Source organism: Schistocerca gregaria, chromosome 5, assembly GCF_023897955.1.
Source record: "Schistocerca gregaria isolate iqSchGreg1 chromosome 5, iqSchGreg1.2, whole genome shotgun sequence".
Taxonomy (NCBI): Eukaryota; Metazoa; Arthropoda; class Insecta; order Orthoptera; family Acrididae; genus Schistocerca; species Schistocerca gregaria.
In genome coordinates, this window is record NC_064924.1 from 291,754,093 (window position 1) to 291,777,832 (window position 23,740).

Consider the following 23,740-nt stretch of genomic DNA (forward strand, 5'->3'; position numbering starts at 1 on the left):
CATCGAGAGACAGCTATTTTTGTGTTTTGTTAGATCACAAATAATTTGTATCCCTAATAAAAATATGACATGATGGTTTTTCAGTCAGGGTCAAACATAGTCATGTTCTAAAGGGTGTCAGTTAATAAAACTGTAATTACGACCCCACAGAAAATGTTAAATTTTACTCTTACAATTTAATTAATTAGATCTAGACCTTTCGTTCAATAAAACTAATCGCTCTGTTCACCTGAAAATGCTAGGATAATTCTCCTTTTACTTAATAAAGTAATGTATGCAAATTAGTGAAATATATTGTTGCAATCATAAAACATGTAATTTATGGTCTTTATAGAAATCGATTCTTTCCTGTCTTTGCATGATATTATTCAGCGTTATTCCATGTAATTTTCTATGGAATTTGCGATGATGTATGTAAAAAATTTAAATGGTAAATATGCAAAATTCAATATGTAACAGTACCAGTAATTGTTTGGAATCATATAAATAGCAGCGATTTGTACGCCGCCAGAAGGCAGTCTTAAGTCAGTCTTCAGATCAGTTTTATGCATGTAGTTCGCCGCCAAACATCTAGCGTGCGAAATAAAAGTTTGTTTGAACAAGAAGTACTGAAACTTATTTACACCATTACAAGACTCCCATGTGGCGATGCTGTAACATCAAGATGAACCTACGACAGCATCAAGAAGCAGCACCACAGATCACACATATTATGTATTTGGTAATAAGACATGGTATATTACTTTAATTGTGTTAAGCAACGATGCACATCACAAACTTCACACACAAAAACATTTTTGCATTGGTATATTACAGATGGACTTTGGTCGTTCACTTATATAATCAAATGGAAAACCTACAGCGGCCCTTATGACGTCATTTACCACACCGTTACCAGTTTCGGTGCTTCACTGGTCAATATTCAGTTCTTAATTGACAATGAGGGGGCTAATGCAATCAACTTGATGGTTGGAGACACAGAAATGCGGTTACAGGTAGTTGGCCCTTGACGCATCGTGGATACAGACAGTGTTAACCTTCTCGACATCAGCTAAGGCCTGAAGATGGTGCACGGAAGCACCGAAACTGGTAGCCATGTGGTAAATGACATAAGAACAGCTGTAAGTGTTCCATTTTGTCAAGAGAGTGCATTAATGTTCTATTGTCGGCAGCTGGCAGAGTTTGAAAGGCGCCCCATTGCGGGTCTCCACTTAGCAGGCTCGTTGAATCGTGCAATATCCAGTTTGTGACGCTTTCGGATGGTACAGTGGACCAATGTTGAACTGCATTGGAACGTCAAAGCAGGCACACTAATAGTCGAGATTCCCGTCTACCGCATGTGACCACCACAAAGGAAAAGGGCAGTATTGTGCACCAACCACACCCATCAGCGCCTGCCATCCGAGAGCAAGTAATGGACACCCTGCAACATTCTGGGTCATTCCGCAACACTGGTCAGAAACTAACAACACAAAGAATTACCATCCCATGTGTATGCTGCCATTAACTCGACAACATAGACTGCCGCCTTTTGGAGTGCTGCCTTGACCGGGAAGCATGGCCTGCTGAAGAATGGCGTCACATTGTGTTCAATTATGAATCGCGATTCTGCACTACCGCAGATGAATGTCGTCGGAGGTTCCAGTGCAGAGGCGCAATGATATAACTCCCATGTTACTCCTGGCATCATGGTGCGTTAATTCCTATGGGTGTGGTAAGTTCCTATGGGACCAAACTGCTGAGGTCATCGGCCCCTGGGCTTACACACAACTTAATCTAACTTAAAGTAACTTACGCTAAGAACACACACACCCGTGTCCGAGGGAGGACTCGAACCTCCGACGGGGGGAGCCGCGGAAACCGTGGCGAGGCACCTAAGACCGCACGACTACCCCACGCGGCATGCTGTTGGGTTTGATTTCACGGCTGGTAGTAACTGATGGTACGTCGAGGACATCCTGCATCCTCGCGTGTTACCTACGATGCGACCTCCACTTTTGAAATGGACAATGCCCATCCGTACATGATATGCGTCTTTATCAACTTGTCTGCGTGATGCTGAGGAGCTCTCGTGGTCAGACCCAACCCGAGAAAGCACGCATGGGGCCAGCTCGAACGTCAAGCTCGGACGTCAGCTTGCTTCAGGAGAGAATACGACAGTTTTGTGACGTCATTCCCAACCGAGTCAGTGCATGCAACCAGGACAGCGGGAGTTCAGTTTCATTCTGGTAAGGGATGTCATGGAGACAAGTTCTTTGAAAATTTGACTCGATATTGTGATCACTGTAATAGCATCACATATCCTTACAAATCGTGAGGTTTCCAGTCCTCAATGCTTCACTTGTATTTTTTTTTCTCTTCTTCTTTTTAGGGATTGTATTTTACAGACCTGTTTCATTTTGCACACCTTGTATTTCTGGATTTCTGTGGCCTCTGAGGACTACCGCTTCAGGAATAACAGGACGACGTTCCACTAAACATAAGATTATCCTTGGTGGTGCCAACACGACGAATGTCTCACCCACTTCGCAAAGATAATTACAGATGCTTCCAAAAAATTTCTGGTGTGCAGCCGCATAAATTCGACTTCTTCTTCTAATATTTCTTCTGAATACCGTCCAGTCATCTTCAGAGTGAGCGAAAATATGAAGATGCACATAAATGCAGATCTTCGCAACAGACCATTGGGAGATAGTTGAATAGGTCCTTCAGGAAACACAAAATGGCTCGCGCGCTCGCCAGAATTATTGCCTCTGGACTTAACACACGCGGGCAAAAATTAAAACGTCAGTCGACGAAGCCGGAAGACAACAAAAGTCTTGTAACACAGGACTGTGTGCGATAAATCCAGGCGCTTCAGTCTGGAACCGCGTGACCGCTACGGTCGGAGGCTCGAATCGTGCCTCGGGCATGGATGTGTGTGATGTCCTTAGGTTAGTTAGGTTTAAGTAGTTCTAAGTTCTAGGGGACTGATGACCACAGATGTTAAGTCCCGTAGTGCTGAGAGCCATTTGAACCATTTTTGATAAATGAAGGTGAAATTCAGGGTGCAATTTTGTATCTACGGACCACTTCAAAGAATAATCGATGTTTCGATAATCTGACAGGGCGATAACAATAACAAACACACGATTCCTACAAAAGTGTAAAGTGAACGCAGATCTAGTGAGCGTGGCAACCCCGAGGTACAGTACTATTACAAGAAATCAAATGTGTGTGCAATCTTATGGAACTGCTATGTCATCAGTCCCTAAGCTTAAACACTACTTAACCTAAATTATACTAATGACAAACACACACACACACACCGATGCCCGAGGGGGGAATCGAACCTCCGCCGGGACCAGCCGCACAGTCCACGACTGCAGCGCCCCTGACCGCGCGGCCCATTACAAGACCCGGCAGGTTAGCCGAGAGCGCTAATGCCCTGCTTCCTGGCCTCGGACCCCGGTTCAAATCCGTCTGGCTGACTACCGACGAGGGTCGGTGTGCCGGCCAGCCTGACTGTGGCTTTTAGGCGGTTTTCTGCATCCCACCAGGTGAGTAGCGCGCTGGTCCCCATGTCTCGCCTCCGTTACACGACGCTCAAACATTTGCAACACGTTCGCACTATTTCATGATTCACACTAGATGCAGACAGCTGGGGTGCGCTAATTCCGTCCCGAGGGATACGGGGTGGCGGCAGGCAGGGCATCCGGCCACCCCTTCAAACTAACCATGCCAAACCCGATTGTAACCACGCCGCCCCTGTGAAGACGCGGTACAAATACGCAAGCGATAGATAGAAACAGTACCCTTACAAGTGGAACGCTGTCACGCCCTGGGCGTGAATACGTTAGTGTCTCCCAAGGCACGACACTTAATTACTGACCAGAACTTTTCTTAGAGAATACTCTTCGTACACAATTACTGTGATCAAGTCGCTCATCTTAAAATTGAACTGTCCACTGTTTCTCTTTTTCTTCTTTTTTTCACAGTTCAGTATACCTGTTTCCTGTTTTCATGCCTCATCTGTTTCAGTCTTTGACGGGCTATCCACTGGACCATCTTACCACTAAATCGCCCGCCCGGTTGGACGTGAGGTCTAACGCACAGCTTTCCGGGCGGGAAGGAGCGCCTGGTCCCCGTACGAATCCGCCTTGCGGATTTGTGTCGAGGTCCGGTGAGCCGGCCAGTCTGTGGATGGTTTTTAGGCGGTTTTCCATCGGCCTCGGCGAATGGAGGCTGGTTCCTCTTATTCCGCCTCAGTTACACTATGTCGGCGATTGCTGCGCAAACAAGTTCTCCACGTACGCTTACACCGCCATTACTCTACCACGCAAAAATAGGGGTTACACTCGTCTGGTGTGTGACGTTCCCGCCCGGGGGGAGGGAGGTGGGGGTGGGGGGGGGGGGGGGAGCCGAACCTCACAATAACCCTGCGTTCAGTGTGGGGCGGCGGAGGGGTGAAGTGGACTGCCGTAGTCGTCGTGGGGTTGTGGACCATTGCAGATACGGCGGGGACAAAGCCTCTCCGTCGTTTCTAGGTCCCCGGTTAACATACAGTGCAATACATACAATACCACTAAATCTGAATGGGATGCTATGAGGAGTTTCCCTTTTCAGTTTGGAAACCACGGGTGGTGCCTGATTTCTGTATATACGTTTATTTTTATTAACGTTTAAACCCCCCGAAACGACGTAGATGACGCTGAGACAAGTGATTTAGTATAAGACATACGGGTCCGAAAATGTCGTAAACTACCCCAGACACGGATGCCAAATGTTAAACATGTGACTTCACCAAATAACGCACCTCGTCGAATGAGCAGCTTTTAGGCTTGTCGCTCCTGTTCTCGCCAGTAGGGGCAGTGCTTCGCTAGACTGATCCGTTTTCGTTTTTTCATTACCCAATGTGATACAGTAGTGCTCGCGGTAGTGGTAAAACAAGACCTCAATGAATTCGATTCACATTTAATGAGCTTGCAGACGTTTATCTATGTTATGGTGGTACTTGCAGCATTTTCTCAGAACGTTTCTCACAACGTGTTTTACTTTCTCACATAACGTTTGCTACCGGGGCTAATCCAATGCGTGCAACAAGGTTCCTATATTTAAGTAAACACTGAAGGCAAAAAAATATATCTATTCAGGAAAGGTAACAGTCGTCACACGCGCTGTGTTCTGAAGTCGAGGTCAATTATCAGACAAGATGTGACGTATGAAATGCTTTTTACTTTGTTCCTATATGCCAGCATTACCATCTTCACGTTGGTATGTAAAGTGTATGAGTCTGGCGACATACCATCTAAGTTTCGGAAAAAATATCATCTACACAATTCCGAAGACTGCGAGAGCTGACAAGTGCGACAATTGTTGCGCAACCAGCTTAACAGGTCATGCATAACAGTTGCTGACAAGAATAACATACAGAAGGATGGTAAAGAAAATTGAGGATATGTTAGATGGCTATCAGTTTGGCTTTAGGAAAGGTAAAGACGCGAGGAAGGCAATTGTGACGCTGCGATTGATAATCGAAGCAAGACTAAAGAGAAATCAAAACACGTTCACAGGATTTGTCGACCTGGAAAAAGCGTTCGACAGTGTAAAATGGTGCAAGATGTTCGAAATTCTGAGAAAAGTAGGCGTAAGCTTTAGGGGTAGACGGGTAATGTACAATATGTACAACAGCCAAGAGAGAATAATAAAACTGGACGACCAAGAACGAAATACTCAGATTAAAAAGGGTAGTATTCCCCCCCCCCCCCCACTATTAAATGTGCTCATCGAGAAAGCAGTGATGGTAGTCAAAGAAAGGTTTAGGAGTAGAATAAAAATTCAACGTGAAATGATATCAATGATACGGTTCGCTGATGAAAGTGAAGAAGAATTACGTTATCTGCTGAATGGAATGAACAGTCTAGTGAGAACAGAATATGGATTGAGAATAAACTGAAGAAAGACGAAAGTAATGAGAAGTAACAAATGAGAACGGTGAGAAAATTAAGATTAAGATCGATGTTCATGAAGTATATGAAGTTAAGCAAATCGGCTACCTAGGCAGCAAAATAACCAATGACGGAGGGAGCAAGAAGGACATAAAAAGCAGACTAGAACTGGAAAAAAGGGCATTCCTGGCCACGAGAAGCCTGCAAATATCAAACATTGGCCTTACTTTACCGAAGAAATTTCTGAGAATGTACGTTTGGAGCACAGAATTGTATGGTAGTGAAACATGGTCTGTAGGAAAACCGGAACAGAAGAGAAAAGAAGGATTTGAGATGTAGAGCTACAGACGAATGCTGAAAATTAGGCAGGCTGATAAGGTGAGGAATGAGGAGGTTCTGTGCAGGATCGGAGAGGAAAGGAATACGTGGGAAACACTGACGAGGAGAAGGGACAGGATGATAGGACATCTTTAAGACATCACGGAATGACGTCTGTGATGCTAGAGGGAATTGTATAGGTAAAAGCTTAGAGGAAGACGGACATTGGAATACATCCAGAAAATAATTGAGGACGTAGGTTGCAAGTGCTACTCTGAGATGAAGAGGTTGGCACAGGAGAGGAATTTGTGGCGGGTCGCATCAAACCGGTCAGAAGACTAATGACTCAAAACAAAAACGAATTTTCTTTTCTTGTGTGTGGTTGTCTAAGTAGTCCGTCCCGATAGCTGAGTGGTCAGCGCGGCGGTCTGTCACGCCAAGGGGCCCGCGTTCGATTCCCGGCTGTGTCGGAGATTTTCTCCGCTCAGAGACTCTGTGTTGTGTTGTCCTCATTATCATTTCATCATCATCAGTGGAAGGCAACGGGAAACCACCACTGGAATCAGTTCCCTAGACGCTCATGTGGTGGACCTCTCTGAGGAGGCTTTCCCCATGGCAAGACCTGCCATAACGCAGAACACAAAGTTTTTAAGTTGTCTAAGTTACTTCACCCTGTATTTAGGTTAGTGATGAACAAGTATAGGCTTCCTCAAAAAGCTGTAGTTACGGTACATCGCAGCGCCGTTTGAAACACCCCCTTAGAAAAATTTTTGAATGACTGTGCTAATAAACCTGTTACATTATTTGATTTTCAAAGAGCTGAGCAGAACTGAACATAGACATTTCTCTCTTTACTTATTCTGATCAACACTAAACTGACACACAATATTTTTAGGCAACGCAATCTGACTTTCAACAATCCCTACAAAAGAATGGCCCTGACTAACAATAACCTATAACTTTCATGAATCACTTACCTCACAAAAATCCTCGTTACTCAAACTACTGCAGAACCAGCGAACGCCAATACTGCGAGCTAAATAAAAGATTCTAACTACTGAACGCACTAACTACTGATAGGCATAGTTAGCAAGTGAAAGATTTCGATTGAGAACAAACAATGTATTTGCCTAATAATGTTCCAAAGTCATCATATATATATATATATATATATATATATATATATATATATATATATATATATATATATATATCAGTTCATGATATCCAGGACTACAAATTTACTCTTTCTGGCAGACAGACGTCCAGCTCGTCCGCTCTTAAAATTCTGCCATCTCTACCCCCACATCCACCACTGCTGGCTGCGCAACGATACGCGCTGTTCACATGCAACTGCCCAACACTATAATGGCGAATATTCCAACAATGTCAATCAGTCACAGACTGCATACAGAGCGCTACGTGACGTTACCGACATAAAAACCTAACCAGCCTACTTAGTCGTTCATATGGAATAACCGTATGGTATTAATGGCCGCCTAGTGCCAGCCTTGTTATTTGAGGTCAATTAGGCGACGTGAGCTTCAGTGATGATGAAAGAATGATAAGGGCAACACAACATCCAGTCCCCGAGAGGAGAAACTCTGCAACTCCGACGGCAGTCGATCCCAGGTGCCTTGCCTCCAGTTACGGAGGCGAACGCAACGTCGTCTAATGGTACGGATGGCACGAATAAGAGCGTGGTTGCTTACGCGGACACTCGGTGACGACCTCGATGCTGACGTGGGCGTGAACCGCGGCCAGCAGCACGGCTGCGCAGAAGGCGGCCAGCAGCGCTGTCGTGGTCCTCATGGTGCGACGTTGGCGTGTCTTCTGGCGCCGCAGGGGCCGCCCGCTTCTTCCTGCGTAACGCCCTCCGTGGCAATAGCCCGAGATAGCACGGAGGGCAGCCGCCTCAGATAAGCCGAGCTTCCCCCGATCACTGCTCTTCAGCCACACAACCTCCGCTTACGACTTTCAGGGTTATCGGCAGCAGAGAAAACACGTCTAGCTAGATTTCGTAATAAGTGCTTATTATGCGACTAAAGAGGCACGTACGGGCCTGACGCCTGTGGCAGTTAAACTACGAGGCTGGCGTGAGTTCTACGATGCACCCTTTTTCATTAACCACCTACACTAATGCGGCAATAGTGATGGGATACCTCCTAACACAGTGTCAGACCACATTTTGTCCGGCGTAGTGCAACGACCCGAATTGTCATGGACTAAACAAGTCAGTGGAAGTCTCCTGCACAAATACTTAATCAGGCTGCGACTGTAGCCGTCCATATTTCCGAAACTGTTGGCGGTGTAGAGTTTCGTGCTCGAACTGAGTCATCGACTATGTCCCGTAAATGTTCGATGGGGTTCATGTAGGGCCAAACCAAAAAAATGGTTCAAATGGCTCTGAGCACTATGGGACTTAACATCCGTGGTCATCAGTCCCCTAGAACTTAGAACTACTTAAACCTAACTAACCTAAGGACATCACACACATCCATACACGAGGCAGGATTCGAACCTGCGACCGTAGCAGTCACGCGGTTCCGGACTGAGCGCCTTAACCGCGAGACCACCGCGGCCGGCTGGGGCCAAACCATTGCACGAATTATCCAGAGTATTCTTCAAACCAATAGCGAACAATTGTGGCTCGGCCCATGGTGCATATTCATCCCTAAAAATTTCGTCATTGTTGCCGAACACAACCGTTTCCAGTCAATGATACACTACAGGCCATTAAAATTGCTACACCACGAAGATGACGGGCTACAGACGCGAAATTTAACCGACAGGAAGAAGATGCTGTGATATGCAAATGATTAGCTTCTCAGAGCATTCACACAAGGTTGGCGCCGGTGGCGACACCTACAACGTACTGACATGAGGAAAATTTCCAACCGATTTCTCATACACAAACAGCAGTTGACCGGCGTTGCCTGGTGAAACGTTGTTGTGATGCCTCGTGTAAGGAGGTTAAATGCGTACCATCACGTTTCCGACTTTGATAAAGGTCGGATTGTAGCCTATCGCGATTGTGGTTTATCGCATTGCTACATTGCTGCTCGCGTTGGTCGAGATCCAATGACTGTTAGCAGAATATGGAATCGGTGGGTTCAGGAGAGTAATACGGAACACCGTGTGGAATCCCAACGGCCTCGTATCACTAGCAGTCGAGATGACAGGTATCTTATCCGCATAGCTGTAACGGATCGTGCAGCCACGTCTCGATCCCTGAGACAATAGATAGGGACGTTTGCAAGACAACCATCTGCACGAACAGTTCGACGACGTTTGCAGTAGCATGGACTATCAGCTCGGAGATTATGGCTGCGGTTACCCTTAACGCTGCATCACAGACAGGATAGCCTGCGATGGTGTACTCAACAACGAACCTGGGTGCACGAATGGCAAAACGTCATTTTTTCGGATGAATCCGGGTTCTGTTTACAGCATCATGATGGTCGCATCCGTGTTTCGCGACATCGCGGTGAACGCACATTGGAAGCGTGTATTCGTCATCGCCATACTGGCGTACCACCAGGCGTGATGGTATGGGGTGCCATTTGTTACACGTCTCGGTCACCTCTTGTTCGCATTGACAGCACTTTGAACATTGGACGTTACATTTCAGACGTGTTACGACCCGTGGCTCTTCCCTTCATTCGATCCTTGTGAAACCCTACATTTCAGCAGGATAATGCACGACCGCATGTTCCAGGTCCTGTACGGGCCTTTCTGGATACAGAAAATGTTCGATTTCTGCCCTGGCCAGCATATTCTCCAGATCTCTCACCAATTGTAAACGTCTGGGCAACGGTGGCCGAGCAACTGGCTCGTCACAATACGCCGGTCCTACTCTTGATGAACTGTGGTATCGTGTTGAAGCTGCGTGGGCAGCTGTACCTGTACACGTCATCCATGCTCAGTTTGACTCAATGCCCAGGCGTATCAAGGCCGTTATTACGGCCGGAGGTGGTTGTTCTGGCTACTGATTTCTCAGGATCTATGCTCTCAAATTGCTTGAAAATGTAATCACATGTCAGTTCTAGTATTATATATTTGTCCAATGGATACCTGTTTATCATCTGCATTTCTTCTTGGTGTAGTAATTTTAATGGCCAGTAGTGTACTACTCATCTTTGAATTCCTGGGTCGGTGAACCACAAAGCTCGTAGCGATCGGACAGCTCCACACACGCCCCGACACTGCGCAGGGCCCGGCAGCAGTCCCAGGCGACTGCACCGCACGGACATCCTCCCAGGTCCTCACCAACCGACAGACTGCCTACTGATTCGTCCGCGACTGCTGCTCCGTCGCGACTGCACTGCTGGTGCGTCTCCGACTCACTTCCAGACACACGAAGGCGGAAATACTGGCTCGGACCCAACCATGCCTACTGGCTAAACGACATCCCTGCACCAGGAAAGGGCAGACCCAAGTTCCACAATATGGTACTGAAGGACGACAGAAGTGCTCAGAGGACCAGATATATGTCGCCCGATGACACGGCCGACCTTTCAGAGCCAGTAAGCCGACAACATTTAAAATAACTAGTCAAAGGAAATCACGCCAACTACACACACAATCTAACTTGCACGAAGACCAGAACGTTACCCAACAGTAACTCAGCACAAACGAAGGCAATTCGACATTATTGGATTTCAGCTACTTTGAATATGAGATATTTGTCATAAAGGAAAAGGACTGCCAACGAGCTGTAGTTCGTAAAAATGCTAAGCTTCACAGCGCGAGAGTAAAGAGACGAAATATTTTTATAATGTGCGCCCATACCAAGGCACGCTTCCAGCGTTTAAATTCTCTAAATAAACACTATGATCCACTGGGCGCAGATATTTAAAATCCTTGCCGCAACGCTTGATACCAAGAAGCTGCGAAAAAGAAGAAAGAACAATCTATCTTTTGTTAAGAAATATTCTAGAGTCTTCATTATCTCTTGTACTTTTGGTCGCCGACATGTTAAGACGTACTACATAGCACTGCTACAAATTGTATTTTTATTTTGTGAAACGACGACATACTCGGGTGTGGATACAATGTACTTACGCACACGCAAGGACATTTAATTTTAAGAAGGGACGTACTGACAAAGCAGCGATTATTGGACTGCACCATTTACAAAAGAGCAGATGTAAGTCATGCATTTATTGTGTATTCGTCAGTGTGTAGAAGTTTGAAGCCAATTTGTTCAAAATATATTAATATTTTAGGATGCAGTAATTTTGTTTCACTAACCAAAAATTATGTCCAAATTGTATGAGCTCTTTATCGCGGTGTCTCGATTGTATTTGGGAGACCACTAATGTGTTCAACTTCCGATCTGTTAATCTTTCTCTTTCGAAATTCCGCTAATTTGCTTTCATTTCCATTTTTATATTCAAATAGGTCCCTTAGGTATTTCAATTATACGCGTTATCAATCCGTACGTCTCCTGAACACAATCGAGAACCGACGCATCGCTGATCAATTAAATAATCTCTCTCTCTTTTAAAGCCGTACTAAAAAACGGCCACACAGGATAGCCGTAAGTACGCAATCTAGCGTTAGGTTGAATCTTGTCAGTAAATATTACCAACCAACAGTTACAGCATCACTATTATTAATAAGCAAGTTCCTAACGACAGCCGCACGATGCCTCGTCGACGTTATGTTAGAAGGCGCTTTAGGCCCTCTGTTTTCAAACCATGTAAGAGTATCAATCTTTCTCCAAAATCCATCGACGAGGCTTCTATAGTTATCGGTGCCCACAGGTGGATGGGTTTTGTTGCAAGATAAATAAAATAGAGTCGCGCGCCACGCCGGGCAATTTGCCAACAGCGGAAACCCAGAAGGTGCCTCACACAGAGAGCATCCCAGAGTGCCCCTGAGAGCTAAAACACCAAAAAGAATCGCTTCTCGGCCTTTGGCAAGATGTGTAGTTTTTTTTGATTGAAAATAAATAAATAAGAGGTTGTAAAGGGAAAAATAAGTTTATTAATATCAAGTTATCTTTCTAGTGATGAGCCACTGGTTTTAAGAAGTCGTGTTTGGCGTAAACTTGAAAGTTCAGAATCTGTATATGTATGGTGTAAGAGAGGTGGTTCCTTGGGTAATGATTGTAATGTTCAAGGAGATATTATGTTTTATTATTGTAATGTGAAATAGAAGTGGATAGTTCCATTGAATTATTGTGGGTGGAGGTTACACTCAACAACTGAGCTAAGATAATAAATGGCTCCTTTTACCGACCTCCCGACTCAGCAGCATTAGTGGCAGAACAACTGAGAGAAAGTCTGGAATACATTTCACATAAATTTCCTCGGCATGTTATAGTCCTAGGTGGAGATTTCAATTTACCGGATATACTCTCGGACACTCAGATGTTTAGGACGGGTGGTAGGGACCTCTCATTGAGTGACATTATTATGATTGCACTATCCGAAAATTACTTCGAGCAATTAAACAGAGAACCGACTCATGGTGATAACATCTTGGACCTACTAATAATAAACAGATCCGAACCTTTCGACTCTGTAAGCGCAGAACAGGGAATCAGTGATCATAAGGTCGTTGCGGCATCCCTGAATACGGAAGTAAACAGGAATATAAAAAAAAAGGGAAGAAGGTTTATCTGTTTAGCAAGAGTAATAGGAGGCAGATTTCAGACTACCTAACAGATCAAAACGAAAATTTCTGTTCCGACATTGACAATGTTGAGTGTTTATGGAAAAAGTTGAAGGCTATCGTAAAATGCGCTTTAGACAGGTAAGTGCCGAGTAAAACTGTGAGGGACGGGAAAAACCCACCGTCGTTCAACAACAAAGTTAGGAAACTACTGCGAAAGCAAAGAGAGTTTCACTGCAAATTTGAACGCAGCCAAAACCTCTCAGACAAACAGAAGCTAAACGATGTCAAAGTTAGCGTAAGAAGGGCTATGCGTGAAGCGTTCAGTGAGTTAGAAAATAAAATTCTATGTACAGAAAATCCTAGGAAGTTCTGGTCTTACGTTAAATCAGTAAGTGAATCGAAACAGCATATCGAGACACTTCGGTATGGTTGGCTGGTTGGTTGTTTCGGGGAAGGAGACCAGATAGCGAGGTCATCGGTCTCATCGAATTAGGGAAGGACAGGGAAGGAATTCGGCCGTGCCCTTTGAAAGGAACCATCGCAACATTTGCCTGGAGCGATTTAGGGAAATCACGGAAAACGTAAATCAGGATGGCCGGCGCGGGATTGAACCGTCGTCCTTCCGAATGCGTAGCCAGTGTACTCTGGGATGATAGTGGCATTGAAACAGAGGAAGACACGCGTAAAGCTGAAATACTATACACCTTATTCCAAAGCGGTTTCACAGAGGAAGACCGCATTGCAGTTCCTTCTCTAAATCCTTGCACGAACGAAAAAATGGCTGACATCGAAATAAGTGTCCAAGGAATAGAAAAGCTACGGAAATCACTCAACAGAGGAAAGTCCACTGGACCTGGCGGGATACCAATTAGATTCTACGCAGAGTACGCGAAAGAACTTGCCCCCCTTCTAACAGCCGTGTACCGCAAGTCTCTTGAAGAGCGGAAGGTTCGAAATGATTGGAAAAGAGCACAGGTAGTCCCAGTTCTCAAGAAGGGTCGTCGAGCAGATGCGCAAGACTATAGGCCTATATCTCTGACTTCAATCTGTTGTAAAACCTTAGAACATGTTTTTTGTTCGCGTATTACGTCATTTCTGGAAACCCAGAATCCACTCTGTAGGAATAAACATGGATTCCGGAAACAGCGATCGTGTGGGACCCAACTCGCTTTATTTGTTCATGAGACCCAGAAAATATTAGATAAAGGTTCCCAGGTAGATGCCATTTCCCTTGACTTCCGGAAGGCGTTCGATACAGTTCCGCACTGTCGCCTGATAAACAAAGTAAGAGCCTACGGAATATCAGACCAGCTGTGTGGCTGGATGGAAGAGTTTTTAGCAAACAGAGCACAGCATGTTGTTCTCAATGGAGAGACGTCTACAGACGTTAAAGTAACCTCTGGCGTGCCACAGGGGAGTGTTATGGGACCATTGCTTTTCACAATATATATAAATGATTTAGTTGAAAGTGTCGGAAGTTCCATGCGGCTTTACGCGGATGATACTGTAGTATACAGAGACGTTGCAGCGTTAGAAAATTACCGAAATGCAGGAAGATCTGCAGCGGATGGGCACTTGGTGCAGGGAGTGGCAACTGACCCTTAACATAGACAATTGTAATGTATTGCGAACACATAGAAAGTAGGATCCTTTAGTGTATGATTATATAATAGCGGAACAAACACTGGTAGCAGTTACTTCTTAAAATATCTGGGAGTATGCGTACGGAATGATTTGAAGTGGAATGATCATATAAAATCAATTGTTGGTAAGGCGGGTGCCAGGTTGAGATTCATTGGGAGAGTTCTTAGAAAATGTAGTCCATCAACAAAGGAGATGGCTTACATAACACTCGTTCGACCTGTACTTGAGTTGACAGAGGATACAGAAAAGATTCAAAGAACAGCGACGCGTTTCGTCACAGGGTTATTTGGTAAGCATGATAACGTTACGGAGATGTTTAGCAAACTCAAGTGGTAGACTGTGCAAGAGAGGCGCTCTGCATCGCGGAGTATCTTGCTGTCCAGGCTTCGAGAGGGTGCGTTTCTGAATTAGTTATCGAATATATTGCTTCCCCCTACTTATACCTCCAGAGGATATCACGAATGTAAAATTAGAGAGATCCGAGAGCGCACGGAGGTTTTCCGGCAGTCGATCTTCCCGCGAACCATACGCGACTGGAACAGGAAAGGGAGGTAATGACAGTGGCACGTAAAGTGCTTTCCGCCACACACCGTTGGGTGGCTTGCGGAGTATAAATGTAGATGTAGATGTTGATACGTACAAACTGTATGTATGGATGGTCGTGACACATTGGTTGTTTTCCGCGAACCGAGAATTCAATTAAGATTAGTTGTGTGCAATTGCACGATAGGGAACACCAAGCTTCATAATTTCCCTAATGGGAACTTGAACATGAACTGTTCATCACGTAAACGAAGCCACATTCACTATGTCTTCAAATTAAAGACGTAATTAACAGAGAGAAAATAAAAGAGCTGAACATTAGAAAAGAGTAATTATTGTAAAAAGAAAAGAATAACAAGATTTCGAACAAGGTGTAAACCTAAAGTGCGTTGGAAGCACAAACTATGAATAAGAGGCACGTTCCTTCGTCAGACCTTGTAGTCACAGAGACTAATTTTTCTTTGTAAATAATTTTTGTAGACAGCATGTATACCGAATGTTAACTGTACTTTGTAGTAATACTGCAGTTATCAATTTTTGGACACGTATATGCTGCTGCGTGTGAACCAACTATAAACAAGCAATAAACGGACACGTATAAAAGTGGCGCGTGTGAACTTTAACATGACGACCAAATAAATGTGGACACGAAATAATCATAACGTGTGAACGGAAAAGGTGATAACTTCATGGACACGTGTGGAATATCGCGTCTGAAGTAATGTTATAAGCAGTGCTGTCTTTCTGGGGGAACGCTGGGGAATGTGTACCCCTAAACTTTATCTTCGACAAAGTAATGTTTTTACGATGTTGTGAACTTTGAAGAGTGCCAAAGATTTATTTCACGGACTAAAATTTTAATATCATTTTTTCGTGTTGGTAATTGCAATACGAACGATACCAGTGCAGATGTTGGTGGGAAACGCGATGTCGTTGACTGTTTCAAGCATTCTGAAGCTGCGGCAACCGTTCTTGACAACTGGATCGCTGGCTCCATTTGAGGTGATGTAAACTGAAGTGTTCGATACCACATTCTCTCGTATGTTTGGGTGTTTCTCAGTATCACCTGCTTCATTTGAGCTGAAGTCAACTGAAGAGTCCGATACCTATTTTTCAATTCGACATGTTGATGATGTCATGGCTAAAATCAGACGGGTGGTATCCCATGCTTCAGTTATAAGTAATTTTCGCTGCATTATATCCAATGTCGGAGTACCTCATACTTTTTTAGAAAAAAAGCACTGGTTTTAAGTACTTGTACCAAGAAACCACTTTATAGAAAGCCGAACTGTGCAGGAGAATAAGTGTTGTACTTATCGCAACCGATACTGTCCGCCTGTGCACGGACACATTCTTCGAATCAGCTGCGGGAGTCGCCGCGTCTGGCTGCTTCCGTAATTCCGAGTCGATGAAAAACTAAAAACTCACGACACGGCCAGTAGACACCAAACTTTCCGCCTCTCGCAGAACAATGCTGCTAGCGTGGCGAAGCCGTCAAGTTACTATCACGTGACTATGACAAACGGACGCAAGACAGAGTACGCTGCGCGCTCAACAATACAAAAGCCTTTGGGCAACGAGCGCGGGCGCCAAATATATCAAATCTGATAAAACCATGAGTTAAGCACTTACGTACCTTATAAAATCACCTAAACACTAATCTGAAAAGCCTTTTATTCGACTTCGACAATGGCTACCGAATTTATAGACCAGGCCATGTAATGACGAAAAAGTATCGATCCAAATAAAACCAGGAAAATAAATAAATACGAGAACTAAGCACTTCTGAGAGAATGAGACCTTGTGTACATAAACAATTGTTATCCTTACCTAATCCACTTTTCTTTTAGACTAAGTTGTTAGTAAGTAAGCACATTCTAATACATATTTTCTCTGTATTTTTCATGTACGAGAACGTGAATAGAAGGTCGAACATGTGCCATGGGAAACAGAGACCGCCACCAACGGCTCAACACGTTGCAGAACCAGTCTTCCAGTTCCTGATCGCAGACACATTTCGAACACCCCATCACATCCAGAAAACCACTTCAACCTCCACAGTGAAAGTGATGCCCTACTTTTCCTCCACTGTGCTACCATTTATACCCGACGTTCTACCACTCTCAGTGCAAGTCATACCTATCCAAGTCTAGTGAAACTTTTTTTTTTTTTTGCAGGTTATGAAAGCCACAAATCGGTATAGTGCTACGTGTTTACTACAAGAAATTTTCGTCGAATCCACGGTAAAAATAATATTCCTGTAATATGTCATTTTAAAACAAGAATGTCAATTCTTTGTAATATATTTTTCCAATAGTGCACACTGCACCCAGACTTCCTGCGAAGTCAAATAATTTTTGTCTCTTATCGAGAAATGAACTTTTGTTACCTTATGTAATGCATTAGAAAAGTACAGCTCAATTGTCATGTAATTGCCATATGAACAAGTTACCATAAAACTCAGGCTTACGAATATATTTACCTGTTATTCTTTATGTCAACCCCTTTCTCTAATGTCATATATGAAATCCATAGAAGAGTTCTAGCAAGTAATTATAACTTGATTCACGAAAGCAATAATATTACGACTACGCGTGAGTCGCGATGATCCTCGCGGACTCATCACACCTCACGCGGGAAGCAATGTAATATTATTGGATTTCAGCTACTTTGCATATGAGATATTTGTCATAAAAGAAAAGGACAGACAACGAGCTGTAGTTCGTAAAAATGCTAAGCATCACAGCGCAAGAGTAAAGAGACTAAATATTTTTATAATGTGCACCTATACAAAGACGCGCGTCCAGCGTTTGAATACTCTAAATAAACAGTATGACGCGCTGGGCGCAGATATTTAAAATCATTGCCGCAGCGCTTGATAGCAAGAAGCTGCGAAAGAGAAGAAAGAACAATCTATCTTTTGTTAAGAAATATTCTAGAGACTTCATTATCCCTTGTCCATTTGGTCGGCAACCAAATGTACAAGGGATGATGAAGTCTCTGGAATATTTCTTAACAAAAGATAGTCATGTTAAGACGTACGACATGTTAAGACGTACTACATAGCATTGCTACAAGTTGTATTTTTATTTTGTGTAAAAACTATGTGAAACGACGACATACTCGGGTGTGGATACAATGTACTGACGCACACGCAAGGACATTTAATTTGAAGAAGGAATGGACTGACAAAGCAGTGATTATTGGACTGCGCCATTTACAAAAGAATTACAGATGTAAGTCATGCATTTATTGTGTATTTGTCAATGTGTAGAAGTTTAAAGTAAATTTGTTCAAAATATATTAATATTTACGATGCAGTAATTTTCTTCTTGTTCTTTTCTTTCATTAACCAAAAATGATGTTCAAATTGTATATGAGCTTTGCTACAGGTTCGCTCTTTACCGCGGTGTCTCGATTGTATTTGGGAGACCACTAATGTGTTCAACTTCCGATCTGTTAATCTTTCTCTTTCGAAATTCCTCTAATTTGCTTTCATTTCCATTTTTATATTCAAATAGGTAGCTTAGGTATTTTCATCGAAGATTCTGATTGCGTTTCGGCAATCCGGGTCAAAAGGTCAATTATTCGCGTAATCAATCCGTACGTCTCCTGAACACAATCGAGAACCGATGCGTCGGCGATCAATTAATACTATCTCTCTCTTTTAAAGTCGTACTAAAAAACGGCCACACAGGATAGCCTAAGTACGTAATCTAGCGTTAGGTTGCATTTTGTCAGTAAATAATACCAACCAATAGTTACAGCACCAGTGTTATTAACAAGCAAGATCCTAACGCCAGAATGCAGCAACACACAGCCGACACATCGATCGGCGAGCCAAAACGCGTCGACCGACCGACGATCCACCAAGACCGTGGCCCGGCTCAAGTGATGCGTGGCAGCAATGGACGGACGAGCCAGGTCGACGCAGACCTCACTGATGCTCCAACCCGATTGCACTAGTGCCTCATTGTCACTCCCCGACTGCGCTCCAGACGCGTCCCAACTCACTGGCAGACCCGAACTCGGAAACCGAACTGGCGATCCGAAGTCCCTACGACAGACAACGATCGCAAAACAGTAGCAGTCAAGCAAAGATACTACGAGAGGGGATATATCGATACGCGCTGCTAACGCCGTTCACGGTCATCCAAAGTAGCAACTCAGTGACAGTAATAATTTAAATTACGAGGTGCATTCAAGTTCTAAGCCCTCCGATTTTTTTCTCCGGACTGGAAAGAGATAGAAACATGCGCATTGTTTTAAAATGAGGCCGCGTTCATTGTCAATACGTCTCAGAGATGGCAGCACCGTACGGCAGATGGAATTTTACCGCCAGCGGCGAGAATGAGAACTGTTTTAAATACTTATGGATGTGTCGAAAGTGCGTTCGTGGGTGCGACAGTTTAATGAAGGCAGAACACCGTGTGACAACAAACCGAAACAACCTCGGGCTCGCACAAGCCGGTCTGACGACATGATCGAGAAAGTGGAGAGAATTGTTTTGGGGGATCGCCGAATGACTGTTGAACAGATCGCCTCCAGAGTTGGCATTTCTGTGGGTTCTGTACACACAATCCTGCACGACGACCTGAAAATGCGAAAAGTGTCATCCAGGTGGGTGCCACGAATGCTGACGGACGACCACATGGCTGCCCGTGTGGCATGTTTCCAAGAAATGTTGACGCGCAATGACAGCATGAATGGGACTTTCTTTTCGTCGGTTGTGAGAATGGATGAGACGTGGATATCATTTTTCAATCCAGAAACAAAGCGCCAGTCAGCTCAATGGAAGCACACATATTCACCCCCACCAAAAAGTTTCGGGTAACCGCCAGTGCTGAAAAAATTATGGTGTCTATGTTCTGGGACAGCGAGGGGGTAATCCTTACCCATTGCGTTCTAAAGGGCACTACGGTAACAGGTGCATCCTACGAAAATGTTTTGAAGAACAAAGTCCTTCCTGCACTGCAACAAAAACGTCCGGGAAGGGCTGCGCGTGTGCTGTTTCACCAAGACAACGCACCCGCACATCGAGCTAACGTTACGCAACAGTTTCTTCGTGATAACAACTTTGAAGTGATTCCTCACACTACCTACTCACCTGACCTGGCTCCTAGTGACTTTTGGCTTTTTCCAACAATGAAAGACACTCTCCGTGGCCGCACATTCACCAGCCGTGCTGCTGTTGCCTCAGCGATTTTCCAGTGGTCAAAACAGACTCCTAAAGAAGTCTTCGCCGCTGCCATGGAATCATGGCGTCAACGTTGTGAAAAATGTGTACGTCTGCAGGGCGATTACGTCGAGAAGTAACGCCAGTTTCATCGATTTCGGGTGGGTAGTTAATTAGAAAAGAAATCAGAGGCCTTAGAACTTGAATGCACCTCGTAACGTAGTGAGGCGGAAGTACGTTAAAAACAGAATGTAGAATACATAATGGCGGGATCACGAGCCATGCACGGCTCACACAATTATTTATTTGAGGTCATTTTCTACATCTACATCTACATTTATACTCCGCAAGCCACGCAGCGGTGTGTGGGAGAGGGCACTTTACGTGCAACTATCATTATCTCCCTTTCCTGTTCCAGTCGCGTATGGTTCGCGGGAAGAACGACTGCCGGAAAGCCTCCGTGCTCGCTCGAATCTCTCTAATTTTACATTCGTGATCTCCTCGGGAGGTACAAGGTAGGGGGAAGCAATATATTCGATACCTCATCCTGAAATGCACCCTCTCGAACCCTGGGCAGCAAGCTACACGGCGATGCAGAGCGCCTCTCTTGCAGAGTCTGACACTTGAGTTTGCTGAACATCTCCGTAACACTATCGCGTTTACCAAATAACACTGTGACGAAACGCACCGCTCTTTTTTGGATCTTCTCTATCTCCTCCGTCAACCCGACCTGGTACGGGTCCCACACTCACGAGCAATACTAAAGTATAGGTCGAACGAGTGTTTTGTAAGCCACCTCCTTTGTTGATGGACTACATTTTCTAAGGACTCTCCCAATGAATCTCAGCCTGGCACCCGCCTAACCAACAATTAAATTTATATGATCATTCCACTTCAAATCGTTCCCAGTTATTTTACAGAAGTAACTGCTACCAGTGTTTCACTATCATATAAACATACAATATAGGGTCCTCCTTTCTATCTATTCGCAATACACTATACTTGTCTATGTTAAGGGTCAGTTGCCACTCCCTGCACCAAGTGCCTATTCGCTGCAGACCTTTCTGCATTTCGCTGCAATTTTCTAATGTTGCAACTTCTCTGTATGCTACAGCATCATCCACGAAAAGCAGCATGTAACTTCCGACACTATCTAATAGGTCATATATATATATATATATATATATATATATATATATATATATATATATATATATAGGGTGTTTCAAAAATGACCGGTATATTTGAAACGGCAATACAAACTAAACGAGCAGCGATAGAAATACACCGTTTATTGCAATATGCTTCGGACAACAGTACATTTTCAGGCAGACAAACTTTCGAAATTACAGTAGTTACAATTGTCAACAAAAGATGGCGCTGTGGTCTGGGAAACTGGCCCAGACCAGTACTTTTTGACGATGCAGGGACGATAGGACTGCAACATGGGGCTTTTCGGTTCCCCATATGCGCCAGTTCTGTTTATTGACGAAGCCGTCCAGGTAAAAATAAGCTTCGTCAGTAAACCAAATGCTGCCCACATGCATATCGCCGTCATCAATCCTGTGCACTATATCGTTTGCGAATGTCTCTCGTGCAGCAATGGTAGCGGCGCTGAGGGGTTGCCGCGTTTGAATTTTGTATGGATAGAGGTGTAAACTCTGGCACATGAGACGATACGTGGACGTTGGCGTCATTTGGATCGCAGCTGCAACACGGCGAACGGAAACCCGAGGCCGCTGTCGGATCACCTGCTGCACTAGCTGCGCGTTGCTCTCTGTGGTTGCCGTACGCGGTCGCCCTACCTTTCCAGCATGTTCATCCGTTACGTTCCCAGTCCGTTGAAATTTTTCAAACAGATCCTTTATTGTATCGCTTTTCGCTCCTTTGGTTACATTAAACCTCCTTTGAAAACTTCGTCTTGTTGCAACAACACTGTGTTCTAGGCGGTGGAATTCCAACACCAGAAAAATCCTCTGTTCTAAGGAATAAACCATGTTGTCCACAGCACACGTGCACGTTGTGAGTAGCACACGCTTACAGCAGAAAGACGACGTACAGAAAGGTGCACCCACAGACTGCGTTGTCTTCTATATCTTTCACATCACTTGCAGCGCCATCTGTTGTTGAAAATTGTAACTACTGTAATTTCGAAAGTATGTCCGCCTGAAAATGTACTGTTGTCCCAAGCATATTGCAACAAATGGTGTATTTCTATCGCTGCTCGTTTAGGTTGTATTGCCGTTTCAAATATACCGGTCGTTTTTGAAACACCCTGTATATACCCTAGTAGATAGTGTCGGAAGTTATATTGTGAAAAGCAATAGTCCCATAACACTTCCCTGTGGCACGCCAAAGGTTACTTGAACGTCTGTAGACGTCTCTCTATTGAGAACAACATGATGTGTTCTGTTTGCTAAATATTCTTCAATGCAGCCACACAGCTAATCTGATATTTTGGAGGTTTGTACGTTAAAGATGATGAAATAATGATAAGGACAACACAACACCCTGTCCGAGAGAAGTACCGATCTGGAGGAGAAGCGAACCTGTGTCCCTTTCATGGCAATCAGCTACGGAGGCGAACACAGCTGTAAGGACGGCATGAACAAGAGCGTGGTTGCTTACGCTGGGACTCGGTCACGATCTCGATGTTGACAGCGGCGTATGCCGCGGCGAGCAGCACGGCCACGCAGAAGGCGGTGAGTAGCGATGTCGTGGTGCTCATGTTGCGGCGTCGGCGTGTCTTCTGGCGTTGCAGTGGCCGCCCGCTTTCTCCTGCGTAACGCCCTCCGAGGTAATAGCCGCCTCAGATAAGCCGAGCTGTCTGCCTGTCGTTTCCCCCACCTCACCGTACTATCTAGCCATACTGTCTCCGCTTACGACTTTAAGCGTTACTGGCATCTGAGGAAACACGTCTGGGTCGAGTTCATAATAAGTGCTTGTTATGCAATTAAAGATGCGTGTACGTATCTGAAGCAAAATCTGACGTGTGGTAATAAAAATCCGAGTCTGGTGTCAGATATATGATTTATTGCAGACTTTTTCATTAACCACCTACACCGACGGGGCAAAAGTCACACGAACTCGCAACCCGAACCCTCGTTCCGAACTCCCTACGACAGACAACGACCGGGAAGTATGAGCAGTCAAGCAAAGATACTACGAGAGGGGATATATCGACACGCGCTGCTTACGCCGCTCACGGTCAGGAAAAGCAGCATGGTTTCAGAAAACGTCCTTCTTGTGCAACGCAGCTAGCTCTTTATTCGCACGAAGTAATGGCCGCTATCGACAGGGCATCTCAAGTTGATTCCGTATTTCTGGATTTCCGGAAAGCTTTTGACACCGTTCCTCACAAGCGACTTCTAATCAAGCTACGGGCCTATGGGGTATCGTCTCAGTTGTGCGACTGGATTTGTGAGTTCCTGTCAGGAAGGCCGGAGTTCGTAGTAATAGACGGCAAATCATCGAGTAAAACTGAAGTGATATCAGGTGTTCCACTGGG

General features: G+C 44.6%; 1 protein-coding gene across 2 annotated transcripts in view; it reads right to left on the reverse strand.

Annotated features, from left to right (window-relative positions):
• LOC126272788 (venom toxin OcyC11) overlaps positions 1-22,986 on the reverse strand; it is a 42,937-nt gene extending 19,951 nt beyond the window's left edge. The window contains exon 1 of one of the 2 annotated variants that reach the window (XM_049975938.1): positions 22,861-22,986. In XM_049975938.1, coding sequence (XP_049831895.1) covers positions 22,861-22,960 — 100 coding nt within the window. In that variant the 5' untranslated portion in view covers positions 22,961-22,986. Of the gene's footprint in view, positions 1-7,957; positions 8,166-22,860 lie in introns of those variants that run through there. The other variant, XM_049975936.1, reaches the window with a different exon arrangement.
• Positions 22,987-23,740: the final 754 nt, after the last annotated feature.